At 39.1% G+C, this 18861-nt stretch overlaps 1 protein-coding gene across 3 annotated transcripts; it reads left to right on the top strand.

The window, feature by feature from the left end:
• The first annotated feature begins 94 nt into the window (after positions 1-94).
• On the top strand, positions 95-18080 carry LOC144211522 (BAR/IMD domain-containing adapter protein 2-like). Of its 3 annotated transcripts, XM_077738858.1 has the most exons (12): positions 95-329; positions 4178-4253; positions 7280-7366; positions 9424-9485; positions 10523-10594; positions 10667-10789; positions 13053-13305; positions 14368-14581; positions 14647-14727; positions 15418-15541; positions 16547-16584; positions 16710-18080. In XM_077738858.1, exons 1-12 carry the CDS (start codon positions 249-251, stop codon positions 16741-16743), a joined length of 1245 nt encoding a protein of 414 aa, XP_077594984.1. In that variant the 5' UTR covers positions 95-248; the 3' UTR covers positions 16744-18080. The 3 variants fall into 3 exon arrangements, with proteins under 3 accessions (XP_077594984.1, XP_077594985.1, XP_077594986.1); XM_077738859.1 differs by lacking the exon at positions 7280-7366 and having other exon boundaries at positions 96-329; XM_077738860.1 differs by lacking the exons at positions 95-329; positions 4178-4253; positions 7280-7366 and adding an exon at positions 9221-9270.
• The last annotated feature ends 781 nt before the right edge of the window (positions 18081-18861 follow it).

Here is an 18861-nt window from a genome sequence, read left to right as displayed (position 1 = left end):
CAGAAGGCGTGGCCGGCAACGCTACATTCAATGACGTCGTAAAATCCAGCTTTCTCCAATGAATTAGACGCCGACTCTTGCGTTAGCTCCGCCCACCGCCCCCTTCGGCACGAGCACGCGTGGGTTCGCCGGTGCGGTGTCGGTGGGGCTTTCCTATAAAAGCCAGCCACACGAGCAAACGCCTGCCGCGACACGACCGAAACCAAAACTAGAAGAAGAAGAGGAACGGAAGCAGGGAAGCCATCCTAATGAGCGCTCAGCTGCCCGCAGAAAACGTCGAAATGTCGAGAACCGACGAAGTCCACCGAATTACCGAGAACGTTTATAAGGTAACTTGCACACATGACACCAATCTTGAATTATTATTATTATTTTTTTATTTTTACACTCATGAATTATTGATGCTGTATGAGTCTAATGAAATGCTTGTCAAACTTTTGATTCCATTTCTGATCTCCCACCAACATCTGTTATACAGTATTTGAGTAAATAGAAGGCATTAGTTTCTTTTAAAAATGAAATCGACAATAATTAGTCATTAGTCAAAGGCAGTTAATGAGCTTGGAAACAAAATCTAAAAACTTGATGTCACATTATTTTATTAACTCTTGGAATTTTTATCAATGAAAATATGTTCAATAGTTCTACTATTTTTGTCCTATGCATACCTGTCAACCTCGAACCATTTGTGATCTTACCAAATTTTGTTTTCGCCCTTACATATATGTATAAATACATGGAAAATCTTACCACTTTACTTTTTTGTAAAAAATCACGAACATTCTTGACTTGTAAACAGACCAGAAACAGCTGATCAAATGAAAGTAAACATAAACAAGGGAACAGGAAACGGAAATCACATGGTGAAAGTGTTACAAAACGAAATGTTTATCATGATCTTTTTTTTTTAGCCAATCAGAGGCGCCGGTACATATATCACTTGGCAGACATGCGTTTCCGGGAAGAAACAATGGCGGATGGTGAAAAATGGCTAGAAAGTGCCTTAATTTATTTTTTTTTCTCAAAATCACCGTTTAGCGTACCATTTTCATGTGTACAGCGTACCAATATAAAAATGGGCTTTCAGTTGTACCAATTACGGCGAGAACGTACCAGTTGACAGGTATGCCTATGGCATAACTCAATGTATTTGTATGTCAAATTAATGTTCCCCTTTCAAAACATCCATTCCAGAACCATCATAAATCAATTTTTGACCCCAAACCCCCCCCCCCCCCCCCAGCCCTACCCCCCAAATTTTAACCCGTAAATGCTAGTGTACTTGTAAATTTGTAAAATTTGGGGACAACACCGTAGTTAGGTCCTACTGTTCATTTAACGCAAAACCCTAATGTTCTTGTGTAATGCTGTCAATATCAACCTAAAATGCATATTAATTGAGTGAACCCCCAACATGTTCCTTGGGGGGGTTATGAGTCTTTGGTACCTTTTTGTATTTTTAATTCAGAAAAAAATTAAGTTCTTAAAATGCATTTGTTTTTATGTATTAGCCTACGATTAACGGTGATGGCTATCCAATCCGTTTTGACTGGGCAAGTTGGCAGCGATTAAACGTCTCCAGCTAAACATGCTAAGTCAATCCTAGTTTTCCCAGCTCAAATCAATATAACGTCTATGTGAGTGAAAGAATGAAGAATGAGAATAATCCAGGTGGGGTATCCCTAATCACGTGATCAGAAGTCGGTCACGAGAGGAGAATTTTTAGAAGTTCGGAATGAGGTGGAAAAAGATTGAAGTTATTAAGATTCAAGGCAAACACAAAAAGCATCATAATCGGTCACAAACCACTCGACCCATCGACCTCGTTGCGTTTGGGGTCATGGCTAGGACAGAAATCTGCCCACTGACCTTTTGCTGGTCACAGAGTGAGACGTCCGCATCAAAGATGCAATGCAACTGTTTTTGGTGATTTGCTTTGCATTTTTCAGACATGAACACAATAAAAAACTTCTAAAATCAAAATGGAATTGTTTCCATACAAAATAACATTGTCTCGAAACCAGTTCGTTCCAAATCAGATGTAACATGGTAAATTATCAAAGGTAAAGATATATATACACATTTCCAACAACAAAATTTATCAAACTGAATCCTTCATTTCCCAATGATGGAATATTGTACTAAATTAACCTGAATATTTTTTTTAAATTACATTAGTACATAAAAGATTGGGGAAACTGTTCTAGCTCCATGAATCGACCTTCCCTATAATTAAGAATTAATTATTTGTCGATTAATAGGGACGAAGCTGGTGTTATCCACTCAGTGATGATAAAAAAGTGTGTTGTTGTTGTTGTTGTCTGAATAAGCCAAACAGCATCTGCGCTCAATGGCAGGATTCCCAGCATGCCGCAGACCCCCCCCCCCCCCCCCCCCCCACATAGACACACACACACATATCACACATTGTAAAAGGACTGTTGAGCACCCTTGGATGTTGACTTATCTTTGGAAAAGATGAATATGAAACAAATCTCCTGCCAGTGAATTAATATTGAGCCCGCTTTAGCGCAGCAACCCAGGCTGTGCAGCAATTTTCAACCCGACTTGACGCCAACCTGCTGCTCTTTATGTAAGCGCTGACTCACAGCACACACACCAAATGACATCACATCCCCCAACATAAGCCCCCCACCTTCTTGCATAACAGCAGATTCAAGCACATGGATCCCTTTGTCCTACTTTGCTCCCAGATCTTCTGTCCAGAAACACGCCTGCAAATTATAAATTGGCTAATTGATGTCCTGATTTGGAAGATTTTTATTGCGGGTATTTATATTTAAAAAAAAAAAACATAATTCAATAGATTATTCTAAGAGAAGTTATTACTTGGTATTTGGGGGTTGGCAGCACAAATAGGGGGATGATAAATGGAGATTTTAGAATATTTTTTTTGCTATTATCATATTTATTTGAGTATAACGTGCAACATTTTGTACCAAAAAAACGAAAGCAAATTTGGGTGCACGTTATACACAAATCGCGGTGTAAAACTGCCCTCTGTTGGTGAAAAAGTCCCCTCTGCTGCCGTTATAATGGGAGACGTTAAACCTAAGTTTGTCCGCCAGGTGGCGTTAATCCACCTTTGTTTACAAAAGCCACCCCTTCCCAAATAGCTGTTGGGAAGTTTATAGGGTATTATAGGGTTGTACATTTTTTTTATAAGTTGATACAGGGAAACGTTAGCGGGGCACCTGTTCACACGAGTCCATAATCATTTGTTTGGAGAATCAGACTGAAATTTTTTAAATATTGTGAATTTAAGGATGAAAAATTGTAAATTCCAATTGAGAATTGTGTTCATACTGTTAGCTTGTTTGACCAGGTTTCCGTACCATATGTTGTGAATTAATGTTTTCTCATGGCGACATGTGTTCAGCATTTGCCAGTTACCAGTACCGGTGCAATCCTTGGTGTGAGCTAAAAAAAATGGATAAAAAAATGTATGCCAATTTTTAGTCACAAATTATGGGTGCGCGTTATACTCGCGTTATAAATACGGTAAGTGACTTTTTTCATGTTTTTTTGAAAGATACGGTTTATTTTTTTATTGAATTTCATTAATCGACGTCAAAATACATTTGTTTTGCGTTATGGGCTTTCGTGCCGGTCACCTTCCAAGTTCAATCATGTCAAGTCTAATTTATGCGCATATAAGCCGTAATCTTGATTCAGTCATCATAATAACAGTTACTGGCAAATTTACGATTTTTGATGATTTATTATCTCTGAAAATGAGGATTTAAAGATGCTAGCCCATGCTAGAAAGTCAACAAGGTTCCAAACAATCATTTAACGAATGACAGAGGGATGGAACTTCAAATTAGTGCCAAAACAACAACAACAAAAACAACATGAGTTGATTTGAGACACAAAATTAGGCAATCGTGTGATTCTAACTGTGAATCAAGACAGGACAATTTTTTTGTGTGTTGTTTCTCTTTCTGAATTCTCACGACTGAGAATCCGCTCAGCTGGCGTCCAAACAAAAATAAGAATTAATTAGCAGGCACGGTGGGAGACAGGTCAAGGTCGGACTGGCTCACAGCGCCCCGTTACCTCCCGCCAGCCCGCCTCTAGTCGCGCACGCGTGCTCAACGCGAGCACTCTCCATCGTTCTTTTTAACTAACGACGGCACTCGTCTTCTGGTCGCAGTCCATCATGGAGCAGTTCAACCCGTGCCTGAGGAACTTTGTGGCCATGGGAAAAAGCTACGAGAAGGCGCTGACTAGTAAGTACGCTCACCGGTACTTCAGAATATCGCTTGTCTTCCTCGTGGCTTCATTCGCCTGATTTTCATCTTGCTTTCTGCTGTTGTCTTATGTTGCTTTTTGTCACAGTCTGTGTTTTTGAAAGTATCAAAACTCAGAAATGGAGTTTGTTTGTGTCAGCCTGTAGATTTTGGGGCACTTTCTATTCATTTTGGGGCATTTTCAGGTCACTTTCTTAACAAGTCATTGTTTGATGGCAAATGGATTGGATGTCTATATCTGTCAATGGCACTTGGAGATGAGAATTCACAATCGACCCCCTCTCAGTTTAAATGCAGGGGATGCCTATATGGGTTGCCTTTTATATATTTTGGCGGGTTTTGAGGGACATGTCCTTATGAAATGTGTTCACTTTCTGTAAGTGTTAAAAGCGCATTGGGCTGCTGCTTGTACATTTTTAGTCAATTCCCTAAAATTTCGATTAATTTGTACATTTCTTTTTTGGTGTGATGCATAAAATATTGATTGCCAATGTTTTGAAAGCGAAATAACTTGATTCATCCACCATCAAAATAGTTGGACCTCTTTTTGATCAGTTGTTGGTTAACCCTTAATTGGCTGCCATTGACGGTGTTAGACGTCTATTGCATTGCGGATTGGATGTTTAGTAATCAAAATGGCAATGAAACATAGGCATTTTAGAGGAAAAATATTTTTTGGATATTAATTAATGTATTTGTATTCATTTTTTATTTATTTTCAATTTTAATGTACACACAGAGGGAAAAATAACTATTATATATTATTCTATTATTTATTTATTTCATTTAAGGGAATAAATCTGGCCTCACTGGCTTCCTCCCGTGTGTAGGGTGTGGTTGTGTATTTGTGTTTTTGTGAGGGGGGTTAATTTCTTTAGTGTGTGTGTGTTTTTGTAGGATTCCAACGTTGCCGTGTGTGTGTATGTGTGTGTAAATTGTGCAAGCTGTTTGTGTATGCAAAACTTCAATAATAATAAATGTGAAAGTAATGCTTCCAGGTCAAATGTATTGGATATCTACCAGTAAAAAAAATATAATTTCAAATTTAACAGTGAAAGTTTCTGAGATTGGAGTTTACTCACATTTTTTGTCTATTGCTGTCAATGGCAGCCATAGCGTTAATGGTGTCTAACGGCGTAGACGGTGGCAAGTAGAACAGAAGGTGCCGTGAGAATTGGAAATGGGAGCATTGAATCCAGGACGGCTTTAGCGAGGGCGCAAAGGAATGAAAATATCAAGTAAAAGCACTTTTGGAAAAGTCGTCAATTTCGCTTTTTAAGGATGAATGCAGGAATTTCATTTTCAATTGGAAGGATTCTTGATGAATATTTTTTTTTATGGAAAATTTGAAATATCATTTGGAAGAAAAGTACATGCAAGGCTTTTTTCACTTTTTTGTTGCAAAGAACAGCTCAGTTTTAGTGAAATCTTGCTGTGGTCTGCGGATTGCTAAAGAATGAAAGACGTTAGCAATGTTTTCCTTTTTGGTGTAGGAAAACTATCTACATTTTAATGAAACATAATATGTTAATCTTCTTTTCTTAATCGGCGCCACCAGCCCAGTTTTGATGGACAGCTCATGTTTTAAGCCTGGCATCTTGACTTGGAACTTTTAAGAAGGATTGAATGAATGACTAATAATACATTTTAGATGAATTTTTCACTTGTAGGGAATTGTAGCTGCAAATGAATGTTTGTTCACTCAATGCCGAGCCTCCCTGGTTAAATAGATTGGACATCTAGAACAGTCAGCAGCAGCCTATCAGTAACATTGTGACAATACAAATACCCAATAGTCTATTGATATTCTTCTGCCAAGAATTAAAATATCTTTTTGAAAAGCTGCCACTGATGGCTTGACTAATCTACATGAAATCTATTTTGACAAAATGTATACAATCAAAGTGGCTTGTTTACAAAAAACTGCAAATAATGGAATACAAGCAGGGTTTTTAGCGATTCTTAGCTACGTGCAATTGTTGACCTGGAAAAAAATAGGCTCAAAACGTTTGCGTCTTCATGATGCTTTAAATAAACAGTCATTTTCTTCCAAAAGTTTCGTATGTACTGAAAAAATGAGCCCCAAGTGGCACTTTTTAACTTTAAAAATGTGACTCTGAGTTAGAAAAATCAATTATTTTGAAGGACTGGGGCCCATATAAAAAAAAATCGAGCATGGTAACATCCTAGTACCGTACATTTAAATGTTTTTGTTAAAAACTCCATTCAAATCGGATGTACGGTGTGTTCTCAGAAATCGTAATATGTATGGATAGTAACATAATGTTGCTGTATTTATTTAGAAAAAAAATGCACTTAAATAATCATAGTGTTTGAGGAACACGTGTATTTTTAACAGATATGCCTGCAAAAATAAACCATCTAGATCACATTAGATTAGAACTTTATTTCATCCCGTATTTGGGAAATTCCCTTGGTTACAGTAGCAAAGCAGCAGCAAGTACAGACACAGAAGACATTGTAGACCTAGGTAAAAAAAAGTGGAGCCACACACGGGAAGTGCACAAGGTGGCGACCTTCTACAGACTGAGACTAGTATTTCCCGATCTAAAAATATTGGGTTTTTCCCTTTTTAATAGTCGTATAACACAATATGCAGAATTCATTTTCCGACCCAGGAGGCTTTCTATCGCTCCACCTGGTTTTTCAGCTAATGTGATTTGTTGGACTGGACTAGAAATCCATTAGATTGACTTGCCATGCATCTTGTGAATTCCCAATGTCAGGATGGCTTACTAAGTTATCTAATTTTAGGCACTCAGTAGATAGTAACTCCAAATTTTTGTCGTCAATAGGTTAAAATGCTCCGATCATCAAAAGTAGACATTTGCAAATATCTGCTTTCATTTTGGGAAACAATCATTTGGAGTCGAATCTAGTTCCAGAGAAGCGCTTCTATCCTAACCTGGCCCTTAAAACTAGAACGCGGATGTGAAAGCTGTGGACGCTCAAAGGGCTTTTCCCCCCTTTTTGCGTGTTTGCAGGTGTCACGTCCGCGGCAAAGGGCTACTTTGACGCTCTGGTGCGGCTGGGCGATGCGGCTGGCGACGGCCAAGGCGCTAAGGAGCTTGGTGAGTCCTTGCGCAAGCTGGAGTAGACCACCAGCTCTTCAAATAATGTGAGGACATCACGTTAGGCTTTAAAAATTGCATTTAGGGCTCCAAATTCCAACAAGTAACCAAAACAGAGTTGTTTTACAATTAATAAGATTGTTTTCTCAAGTGAAATATTTGTAAATGTCTCTTGAAATTCAGTTGCATTCAAAAATGTATCCAAAGTTGGGAATATTGACCTTATTTTTTGAAAAAAAATACAAACTAAATTCAACATTTGATTCAATAAACAGTAATTAGCTCGTTTATCGAAAAATGAAAAACTGCAAAGAAGGGTCACCCCTATTTAAAAAAAAATAATTTAAATTCAAAATATATTTTTTATATACTTCAGTGCTGAGTCCTAGTAGAATGCGGAGTGCAGGGAAGTGAGTGACTTCCGCTTGGCAGTTTCAGCGCGTATTTTCACATTTTTATGAAGGTACAAAAATTATAAAAAAAAAAAATAAAGGTAACATAGTAAGCATGGTCGATCAAGTTTTTTTATTTTATACCGTAGTAATGCAGCTGTGATTGCGGACAATATTGCGACACTAAACATCTAGTGAAGTCACTGAGTGACATCAACCAGCCAAGCATGAATTTTGCGACACAGACGGAGCGCAGACACTTACACGGCGCAAACACTTACAGAATCCTCCCTATCAACCACCTCCGGTCGAATAAAACATACCACCAGAAAAAAACTTGCGATGTAGTGAAGCCGCAATAATAATCGTATAATCCAACATAGGCTTTGTCATCATCATTGATTTGACTAAAGACTAATTGTCATCATACCCAGCTGCGTATGACGAAATTGGTAGTGCTTCTTCATAAGGTGCGTTTTCCCATCAAAGTACCCAAATAAGTGATAATTTCAGAGTCGTTGGCATTCTGCCGTGATGGACACATCTCATCACCCTCCGAGCGGATCACTTACCTCTCACTGACTTTCACTTACCTTCAGTCAGCTAGTAGGAGGCAAAACACTGCCCAACATCTTTTCATGTTAACTCACCGTGAATTTATTACACAGAAGGGATTGTGTGTCGTGTTAGCGCAAGTTTAGAGTCCTGATGAATGTGGGGAAAAAACTGTCTTTAAGCCCCATATTTGAGGGATTACTGTATTACCAAAAAAAGCATGTGACTATTTTTCTTCATGTATAAAAAACAATAACCTGGCTGGAAATGTTTGTTTTAGTGCCATTGACGATGTTGGATGTCCAATCTATAAGGACTGACAGGGGCGGATAAACATTCTCAGTCTAAGTGTTGACAATGGCACTAAAACATTTCTTTTAAATGACCAAAGATAGTCACTTGCCCTATAATGTGTTAATTATGGTTGATCTAAGTAGATCATCAATTGCCTGTCATTGGCTGCTAAAATTAGACGAGTGGAGCTCCTCTAGTGTAGCGAGAAGAGGAGAGCGAGGAGGAGGAAGAAGATGCCGCCGCGTATGTCTTCCGCCGACCAAATATGGTCATGTGGGGAGGAAGAGGAAAGCGGGAAGCTCCCGCAGTTCCGTTTCTCCTCTCGGCCAAATAAGGACGGAGACGTTGGCGTGCGGTGGAGAAAAAAAAGCCACTGAATTTCCCCGTAGGCAGAAAAAGGTTAATCACGATTGATGATGATGATAGACTTCCAATCCATCTGACCTGAGAAAGCAAAGTGTGTGCTCTTGAACATAACTTTATGTTTCTGGGTGTAAAAGCAAAAATTCAATGTTTGAGAGTAAATTCCTGTGTGCTTAGGGGCTTGGAGGGGGGGGGGGGTATTGGGGTGCAGGTGAAAGATGGGAAGAATTTTTTTTCCTTTTCTTTTCTAAAACAAACTGTTTTTTTGTATGTTTTCAACATGTGCAGAAGAAACAGCATGTAGGTAACACCCACGCACGCACTGCATGCGTCACATGACACATTTGGCATGTTTGTGGAGTATTATGATTTGCTAGTCAGTCCCCTGGCTTCTTCTTCAGTTTCCCAGCATCCCCTGAGCAAGGCGTCTAATGGTTTTTGTGTCGTCCGCAGGGGAGGTTCTGTTTCAGATGGCCGAAGTGCATCGCCGCATCCAAATCCAGCTTGAGGAGATGGTAAGCGGGGGTCCCACCCAGTGAAATACCCAGGTCCAAACTATGGCCTGCGCCTCTGATTTTCTTATGTCATCGATTATAGTCTGCACAAGAAATTTGAGTTCAAGTGAGATTCTGTTCTGTGTTCTCAGTTTAACTCCGTGGTCAACACTTTACAAAATATTGTAGATATAGCCCCTGCGATTGGTTGGCCACCAATTCAAGGTGTCCCCGGCCTCGGGCCCGAAGTCAGTGGGGTTAGGTTCCAGCACCCCCCGCAAACCTAGTGAAGATAAAGTGATTCAGAAAATGAGATGAGATATATATATTTGTGTGTGTGTGTGTGTGTGTATATATATATATATATATATATATATATATATATATATATATATATATATATATATATATAATGACTTTAAGATACTAACTATACTAAATCTAATAGCGATGACAAAATGTTAACCCTTTAATTGCCATTGATGGTGCAAGGCCCTTAATCCTACTGCTGTGAATGAAAGAGTGCTACTCGTAGACGTCTCTGCCATTAAGGCATACCTGTCAAGCTCGTCCAATCGCTGCCCTTACTAATGATTGCAATTCCCCTGAAGTGATAATAAACCGTATAAATTCAACGTAGCACATATTTACTCATATAGGGTGCATGCACTTGAGTCTAAATTTTTCCCAAAAGTGGACGTAGTGCACAATCAGTCTGTGGTGCGTCTTTTGTATGCATTAAATTCACGATTCTGTAGATGTCGCTGTATGGCGCTGACAGCTTTGCTGTCTGGGTACATTGCTTGCTGACTCACTATATTTATGTAGTGAAAAGGGTACCACAGCAGCCACTGTGTTTAGATTGAGACTTCAAAATTAGGCAATAAAGGCATTATCAGGTTTCCAAACAAGGGTTTCAAGCCACAGTTTTTCACATTCTCAGCTGTTAACGACAATGGACGTCATTTCCATTCAAAGGAATCAGACATCTTATTCTACCAAATGAAAAAGACACGATTTCCCCCCATCTTCATTCCTTTTTTTGTTTCGTTTCCTAGCTAAAGTCATTCCACAACGAGCTGCTGACCGAGTTAGAGAAGAAAGTCCAAATGGACGCTCGCTATCTCAACGTAAGCGCTACCGTCCGTCGCGGCTCTCCGGCGCTGTTTTGCCATCGCTCATCTTTTAACCACCTCCCACAGGCAGCCTTGAGGAAGTACCAGACTGAACACAAGGGCAAAAGCCAGAGTTTGGACAAATGCCATAACGAACTCAAGAAACTCCGACGCAAAAGTCAAAGCAGCAAAATGAACAACAACCTGCAGGTGAGTCCACCGCCATTCACCGTAACCATGACCAAAACACTCCATTTTGACTGGGATCAAACGATCACTGCCTCCAATCCAATTGGATTAGGCGTCTATTTTGTCTATACCCTTCATTGGCATTGAATAATAACAGCATACTGTTAAAATTCTTTTGTTTTTTATTTGTTACGCAAAAGTATATAATTCGATCCCAGGCCGCTCCTCACTGTGTGAAGTCTACAGGTTCTCCCTGGGCTTGTGTGGGTTTTATTCGGGTACTCCAGTTTCCTCCCAAATCCCCCAATGCATTCAGGGTAGGCTAGTTGAACACTTTAAATTTTCCGTGATATGAGTGTGACCGTGAATGGTTGTCCGTCTCCTTCTGCCCTGTGATTGGTTGGCCACCTATTCCTGGTATACCCCACCTGGTGCCTGTAATTGGCTGGAATAGGCTTCAGCACTTCATTTTCTGCATTGGATTCATTCAGAAAAGGAATGAATACCATATTTTCTCGCATATAAACCATATTTGTAATAAAAAAGGAGCTGGGCTGTGTTAGAAATGTTTTCCATTAATACCTAAAAGAAAAAAAAATATATATTTTTTTTTTTAGTCCAACTCAATAACATTTAAACAAGTTAAAACAACAAGCCACTGCTTTGGAATAACAGTTATGAAGATTACAAAATATTTTATAGTCCTATGTTTTTTTTTCATTCCATTGTTCATTCCATGCTAAAACAGAAATGCCCTTAGTAATATAACCATAAATAACAAGATTAATTTATTAGTAAATGAGTCGGAAGATGGTGAAAATTATCGGTGACTGTTTCGAAAAATCTTTGGTGGCAACGTTGTTTGAATATGCAAATGAGATGGAGTGTGTTGCAAATGCTTGCGTTGGTGATGCAGCTTATATAAAGTACGCTTCATGTGGGCTTGCGGGGGCCACTTGAGAGACACTCTGTTACGTGACACAGTTCATGTTGTGTAAGGCTGTCATTCAGACAGGAATTATTATTTTTTCTTTTGTTACCCCTTTTATGGAAACCGCTATTCTCAGATGAAGTTCAAGGTAATATATTCATAGTCAATGACATTGATGTTTTTAATTGGTGGTGATTTTCATAGTGATGGCTGACATGGAATAATCATGTTGTTCAACCTGCCTATGTGCATATTTTTGGAATGTGGGGAGAAAGTGGAGTACCTTTAGAAAACCCATGCAAGCCCGGGGAGAACATGCAAACTCCTCACAGTGGCGACCGAGCTGGGATCGCACCCTCGACCACAGCCCTGTGAGGCCGACGCGCTAACCGCTGGGCCACCGCAATTATCTTCATAATTAGCCGATTCACTGCCTGCACAGTTATGTTGTTAAATATTGAGAAAACTATGTATAGTTTGCATTAATTAGCAAAAATGTGTATACAGTAATCCCTCGAATATTGCAGTTATTTTATACCAGATATGGCAGCGATAATTGAAAAAGCGCGAAGTTGGATCACCCCTATTATAACTCCCTTTTTGTTTGTTTTTGTTTTATTTTTGTTTTATTTTCTTCAGTGCTGAAGCCTAGTAGCAAAAGTGGCTTCCGCTTACAAGTTTGAGGGTGGATATTCACATTCTTATGAACTTTAAAAAAGAAGAATATAAAAAATAGCAGAAAAAAATCATGAAGAAGTGATTTTGTGATAAGTGGATAAAAACCTGCTGACAGCAATAGACAGGAGGGGCTGGCAATCGCTGCCCCCTCACAGTCCAAATGGATCGGAAGTTTATCGTCGACACGAAGCCATTGTTAATGTGTTGCCTGAGTTTTTGGTGCTGTGATTGCAATAAAAATAAGATTACCATTGTAATAAGCCACAGATACTCTGTGGTCAATGTCAAAAGAGTTTGAACAGTTTAGATTTTTTTGAGAAAGTTCATCAACCACCATCAATGACAGCCAATGAGTTTCAAGCCTATGTTGGGGTATTCTATTTAGAGGTGAACATTTCTGTGACCGTCCATCTATCTGAGTTACTGAGGTTGTCTGGTCCGCCGAGAAAAGCAAAAAGCTTGGAATTTCACACTAGAATTGGCAAGCATCTTGACCCACTTTGCGTACATGTGGGCGATAGAGACTGGAGGAGGTGATGAAACACAAGTGTTTCCTGAAACGAGGGAGATTGCGTTGTCATGGTGAAGCCTCTGACGGGGAAACCCTCGATCTGCTTGCGTACGTCTTGCCGGGAAAGGACCTTCCGACTCAAAGTCTTGTATGTTTTCTCACAGATGGGTGCTACCCTGCCAGAACGTGGGCAAATTCTGGCCGGACCTCCTCAACTGGGGACACTTAGAGTCACTGGTGGCCAGCAGAGGCTGATAGGGGTCGGCGCGGAAGGCTTGGCGGGGGCCACAAATGGCACCGACCACTACCAGCAGTGGCCCGAGTCCAAAGCGGCAGCTTTGCCGCATGGAAAGATGTCTTACTCCAACACACTACCTATACGCAAGGCAGCGCCCGCAAAGAGCAAGACTTCACTGAGTAAGAGGACATCCACTTCCTGTCACGCTACTCAAAAACATGTTGATGACAAGATAACACGTTACTAAGAAATTGGCTCAAATCATCAGATGGTACTGATTCATAACGTGACACCGATGCACCACCTGCCAAAAAAAAATCACGACTCTTAGATTAAATTAGATATCATTAATTATCCTGTATTCTGGAAATTCTGACATTCATTGACAACATATGGTACGTAAACCTGGTAAAACAAACTAGTGGTATGAACACTTCTCAAATGGAATTTACAATTTTAAATCCTATTTCTTCATCATAATATTTAAATTATTTCAAAGTCTAATTCATCATCATCAGATTTACCAAACTATTGATTCCATTCTTCTTGGGTTATTTTTTATAAGTGTGAGCATCGGTCAATAGAACGAGCTCTCATGCACCACCTAGCGGACAAAGACAGGTTTTTACGTCTCCCAATTTAACGGCTGCCGTAGATATTCGTGTATAATGCGCACCCAAACTTTGCTTCAGTTTTTTGGTATAAAATGTTGCGCTTTATACTTCAATAAATACGGTACTTGTGCCTGCCTTTGCCATCTTACCTAGAGATGACAAACTAGACCCTTAGGGACGCACTTCCTGGTTGTTCTGCTCACATGACTTCCTATTTGCATTTGTCTACGTGCAGGCAACACCCTTTCAAAATATGCAATCCAGCAGACGATCCATTCGGTAAATACAGGATGTCAGAAATACCACGTGTGATACTAAGATTTACCCTTCAAAGTAACACATTTGCACTTCCTATTAAAACCATGTATATGGAGAAAATATGATCTGGTGAAAATTGAGAATTGTGACTCAGGGGGTGGCTTATACACGAGAAATTGTAAAATTCAATGATTTTAAGGCAATTTTAAGGATGCGGCTTAAACTCGAAGATGGCTAATATCCAAGAAAATACTGTAATAACATGTCACATTCCACTAAAACATGTCACATGACAACAAATGTATGGCATGACTCAAAAACATATGCAGACCCTCTCCGTAAAGTGACATGTGTTCCTTCCTCTCGCAGCAGAGCCTCGCACCCTGCCACGCTCCAGCTCGGTGGCGGCGGGCCTGGAAAAAAAGGAACGCGGCGCCAGGACGGCACGGGTCCAGGCACTCTTCTCGCACGCGGCCGGCGACAACAGTACGCTGCTCAGCTTCAACCAAGGCGACGTGGTCACACTACTGGTGCCCGAGGCCAGGGACGGCTGGCACTACGGCGAAAATGAGAAAACACACTTGTAAGTGCAACGCCCGCGTCCTATTAGGCTACTTTGAGGCCTCGCTGACATCTACACTCCTTTAGGCGAGGCTGGTTCCCCTTCTCGTACACGCGTGTCATTGCTGAAGCTGACGGAGGCTTTTTTGGCCGACTTCCGCTCCATAGGTAAGTCGCTTCTAGCGGAATCTCTTTGTTGTAGGGTATAAAGGGGCTTTTTTAAATTTATTTTTTATTTTTGAAATAATTTGGGCATGTTCTAAATTTTTTTCAATACGGTAATACCTTGACATATGAGTTTCCCAACATGCGAGACATTTGAGATACATAATTATTAACGTATGTACATTTAGTGGTACATATGAACTTAATTCATTCTGGGACTGAGCTCGTATGTCGATTTTCTCGTAACTGAAATGAACGTTTCCCATAGAAATGAACTGAAAACCAATTAATTCATTCAAACCCTCTGAAAAAACACCCAAAACAGACTTTTTGCACGGCAACGTGCTTGTAACATAACATAAACAAATTTAAATTAACTTGGATTACAATGCAGACACACTCAAAAATAAGTTTATTCTAACCTTACACTAAACTTAATTCTAATTTTGTTTTAAATTTTTATACACTGGTATGTCGAGGTACCAATGTATTTCGATTTGCGCCCTTTGCTTTCAGTTCTGAGACTTATTAACTTTTTTTTTACTTTATTTTAAACACTGATAAGAGAAAGTAGCTACTGCTGTGCATTGCTAAAAAAAATAATGAACCAAATGTCAAATCACCAAATGTTGCAGGAATATACAATACAAAAAAAGGAATAATGTTAACAAATATTTTTTTTTCTACATGCAGCCTCCATCCCGGAAAGAGCAGCAGCACGGGAAACCTTCTGGATAGAGACTCCGCCTCCGTTGTCGTTGATGCCCACCCCCGACAGCCACGTCCCTATGGCCTCACCATGCCGGGTTTCTCACAGGTGTGTAACAAAACACAACATGACGTGAAAATATTTGGCCATACCTGAAAAATTGTCCAGTAGAAAAGATTGAAATACAGCAATACCTTGAGATACAAGCTTAATGTCAATTTACTCACATCTCAAATAGTTTGGTAGCATCTTAACGCAGATGAGAGAGAAAGAAAGGACATGATAAAGCATTTCTTAATTATTAATTTCAAGTCTTTAAATACTGAAATCATGTAAATGTTTATTGGATAAAGAAATTAGGACAACACAAATCATATTGAAACTAAAGTACATTTTCAAGTAATAATTTCAACAACATTGAAAACACAAATTCTGCTTGACGCTGATTAATTTTTCACAAGTTGTCTCCCTAATAATTTCAGATGGACTGTTAGCGCCACCCGGTGTTGAGTAGGGCACACAACAAACTGTCTGCTTTGAAAAAAGATTTTGACTCAACCAATATATTTAAAACCAACTTTTAGGGAGGAAAATATGCCCTTGTCACATTTTTAGAGGTCAAATATCCCAAAATGGTCTCAAACTGATATTGTGGTAGTTGCTAAAGGGGGAGGTAGGATTAGTCTGGCCAATCAGAAGAGTCTTTGAATGTCCATAATGTTTATATATAGTGGTACCTCGAGATACGAGCTTATTTCGTTTTGAGACTGAGCTTGTATGTCAATATACCCGTAACTTAAATGAACGTTTTCCATAGAAATGAACTCAAAACAAATTAAATCGTTCCAACCCTCTGAAAAAACACCCAAAACAGGATATTGGATTGGAAAAACATTTTTATTTGTTCTAATTTGCCATCTATTAACAAAGTAAAAAATAACTAGTGGTTTAATAGTACTAAAAAAAATTAAATGAACTTGAATTACGATGCAGACACTCAAAAATAAGTTGAATCTAACCATGTGTGTTTTTTGTGAGTTCAAAGCACAATCCTGGAAAGCAATGTTTGCCTTGAAAATCACAGATTTTGACCCCCTTTTGTGTTGTTGACAGGCGTTGGAACAATACGATCCGTCGCGTTTCTCTGGCAGGTGAGCAACTTGTCAATTCTTGATCAATATTATGATACTAAAATCTTTCTGAAAACCTTTTTTTTAGTTCGGCTCACCAAAAATTCACCAGTCCCTTTACCATTTTTCTCAATTCCGGTGTGTAGCACTCCTGAAGTCAAACTGATTTCCACAGTGTGAAAACAAATGGACAAACGGATGGACAGACAGGAACTGAAAGAGGAAGCCACCTCAATTCACTTATTGTTTGTCATCGAAACAGGATTTAAAGTGCCACAGCTGAAAGTTTATAGATTGTGGACATCTATCCTAGTCTAGGGCAGACAATGAGTCAAAAACTTTGATTGAACCACGTTGGAGCCGTGTAGTGGACCATTTAGTTCACTTTGAGAGCCAGACTATTTATAAACGTTGTGTTTTGTTTATGGCACTAAAACATTTGCTGTTTTTAGGAGTCGTTATCACAACAATAATCCCTATTGTGTATTTGCACATGTACATGAGCTGAGCGTGTGGATGTAAACACACACACACACACACGTATTTAACCAATTGACTTTGAGTGTACAGAAATGCATGTCAAATAACAACGCGGAAATGCTGACCAACAGCAATTTCAGAAAATGTACCAATCAGAAATGACAAAAGAATGGCTTGAGTTTGCAGGTAATGCTGAGAGGTTCCAATATGAAGTGATATTGCAATAAGTATTGCAAAGGAACCCCTTATCTATAATATATAACATCAGAGTATTTGTACATATTCAAAATAATACATTTGGAGAAGACCACTTGTGTGGTTTGACGTCCAAACAACTCTTTTGAAACTTTTTAGGTGCGAATTCAAAAGCTCCCTCACCCACAAAATTCCTAGAAAAAGACTGAAGTTGGGGATTTTTCCCAAAAATGTTTCTTCAGTGTGTTTTATTTGGCGAAAAGATGAATGAAATTTAGCTTTTGTGGTCTTGCAAACGCAAAACTAAAATAGATTTGGTAACCTGGCACTAATCTTCCATATTTGCAATGACGGTATTATTTATTTATCATTTGGTACGTTCATATAGGAAGAGATTTGAACTTGTCATTTTGAGTGACGCTAAGTGGCATCATCAGAAGTGTTGTCAGGAAAGTCCAAACTACTGCCAGTGGGGCAACTATTACCTGTTGCCCAGTTTTAATCGGCTTGCAGCAAATTATGAAAATATGATCCAATATGGCCCAGAAAAGAAACTTGAATTGGGCCTATGTTATGTTGTAATTTTCATCTTTAACACCAGATGGAGTTAGAGCATGAAACAATGCCACTTGGTTAGCTTGAATGATCATTGCTAGTTCTTCCAGTCAACATGGATTGGATGTGTGGCTCCAGTTTTTTTAAACTAGGTCTACAATGTCTTCTGTGTCTGTCTTGCTAAAGCAATCAAGGGAATACTGTAAATACATTTTAAAATTCATTTTTTTCCTTTTACCTAGTTCTGATACTTTGATTGACCATTAAAAGTGGAAAAGATTTGTGAATTTTCTGAAAATGGATTCTGGATAAAAATTCCTCTGCTTGTGACTAAGACTCAGCACTAAAGTAAAAAAAAAAAAGTAAATCCAGTGGTAGCTCGAGAAACAGGTTTACTAATTCGTTCCGGGATTGAGATCGAATGTCAATTTACTCGTAACCCAAATGGATAAAAAACTAATTAATTTGTTTCAACCCTCTGAAAAAACACCAAAAACAGGATAATGGATTGGATTTTTTTTAAATTATCCAATTTGCCATCTATTAACAAAGTAACAAATAACTAGTGGTTTAATATTACTAAAAAGTGTTTTGTGCAAAAATTAGACAGATTTCACGGGGGGGGGGGAGTGCATGGCAACACATTCATAACATAAACAAAGTTAAATAAACTCTGATTACAATGCAGAGACACTCAAAAATAAATGTAATCAAACTTTACATTAAACCAAATTCAAATTTAGTATTACATTTTTATACCTTTCTTCTCGCGGATGGTTCTATTTGCCCCGCCTCCATCCCTGCCTTTCAGTTGCAAACCATCGAGGGTCGTTTGCTTTTGTCTTCCCTTCAAAATATCCCGAAAATAATGCACACAAATGTCCTCACAATAGGATAACGCACGACTAATTCCCAACGAGAAGTAGTACATACTCTTCTCGTATTAGTGAACACTCCGCCATTCGCACTGACTAACAGGGAGAAAAAAACCACTGAAAAATATGCAACGCCCCGCCCAGTGCTCATATAGACATTACACGAGGGAGTTGCGACCAGAATATCAAAATT

This window comes from Stigmatopora nigra, chromosome 18, assembly GCF_051989575.1.
Source record: "Stigmatopora nigra isolate UIUO_SnigA chromosome 18, RoL_Snig_1.1, whole genome shotgun sequence".
Taxonomy (NCBI): Eukaryota; Metazoa; Chordata; class Actinopteri; order Syngnathiformes; family Syngnathidae; genus Stigmatopora; species Stigmatopora nigra.
Note: the sequence above shows the minus strand (reverse complement) of the source record. Positions and strands in the feature narration are given on the sequence as shown.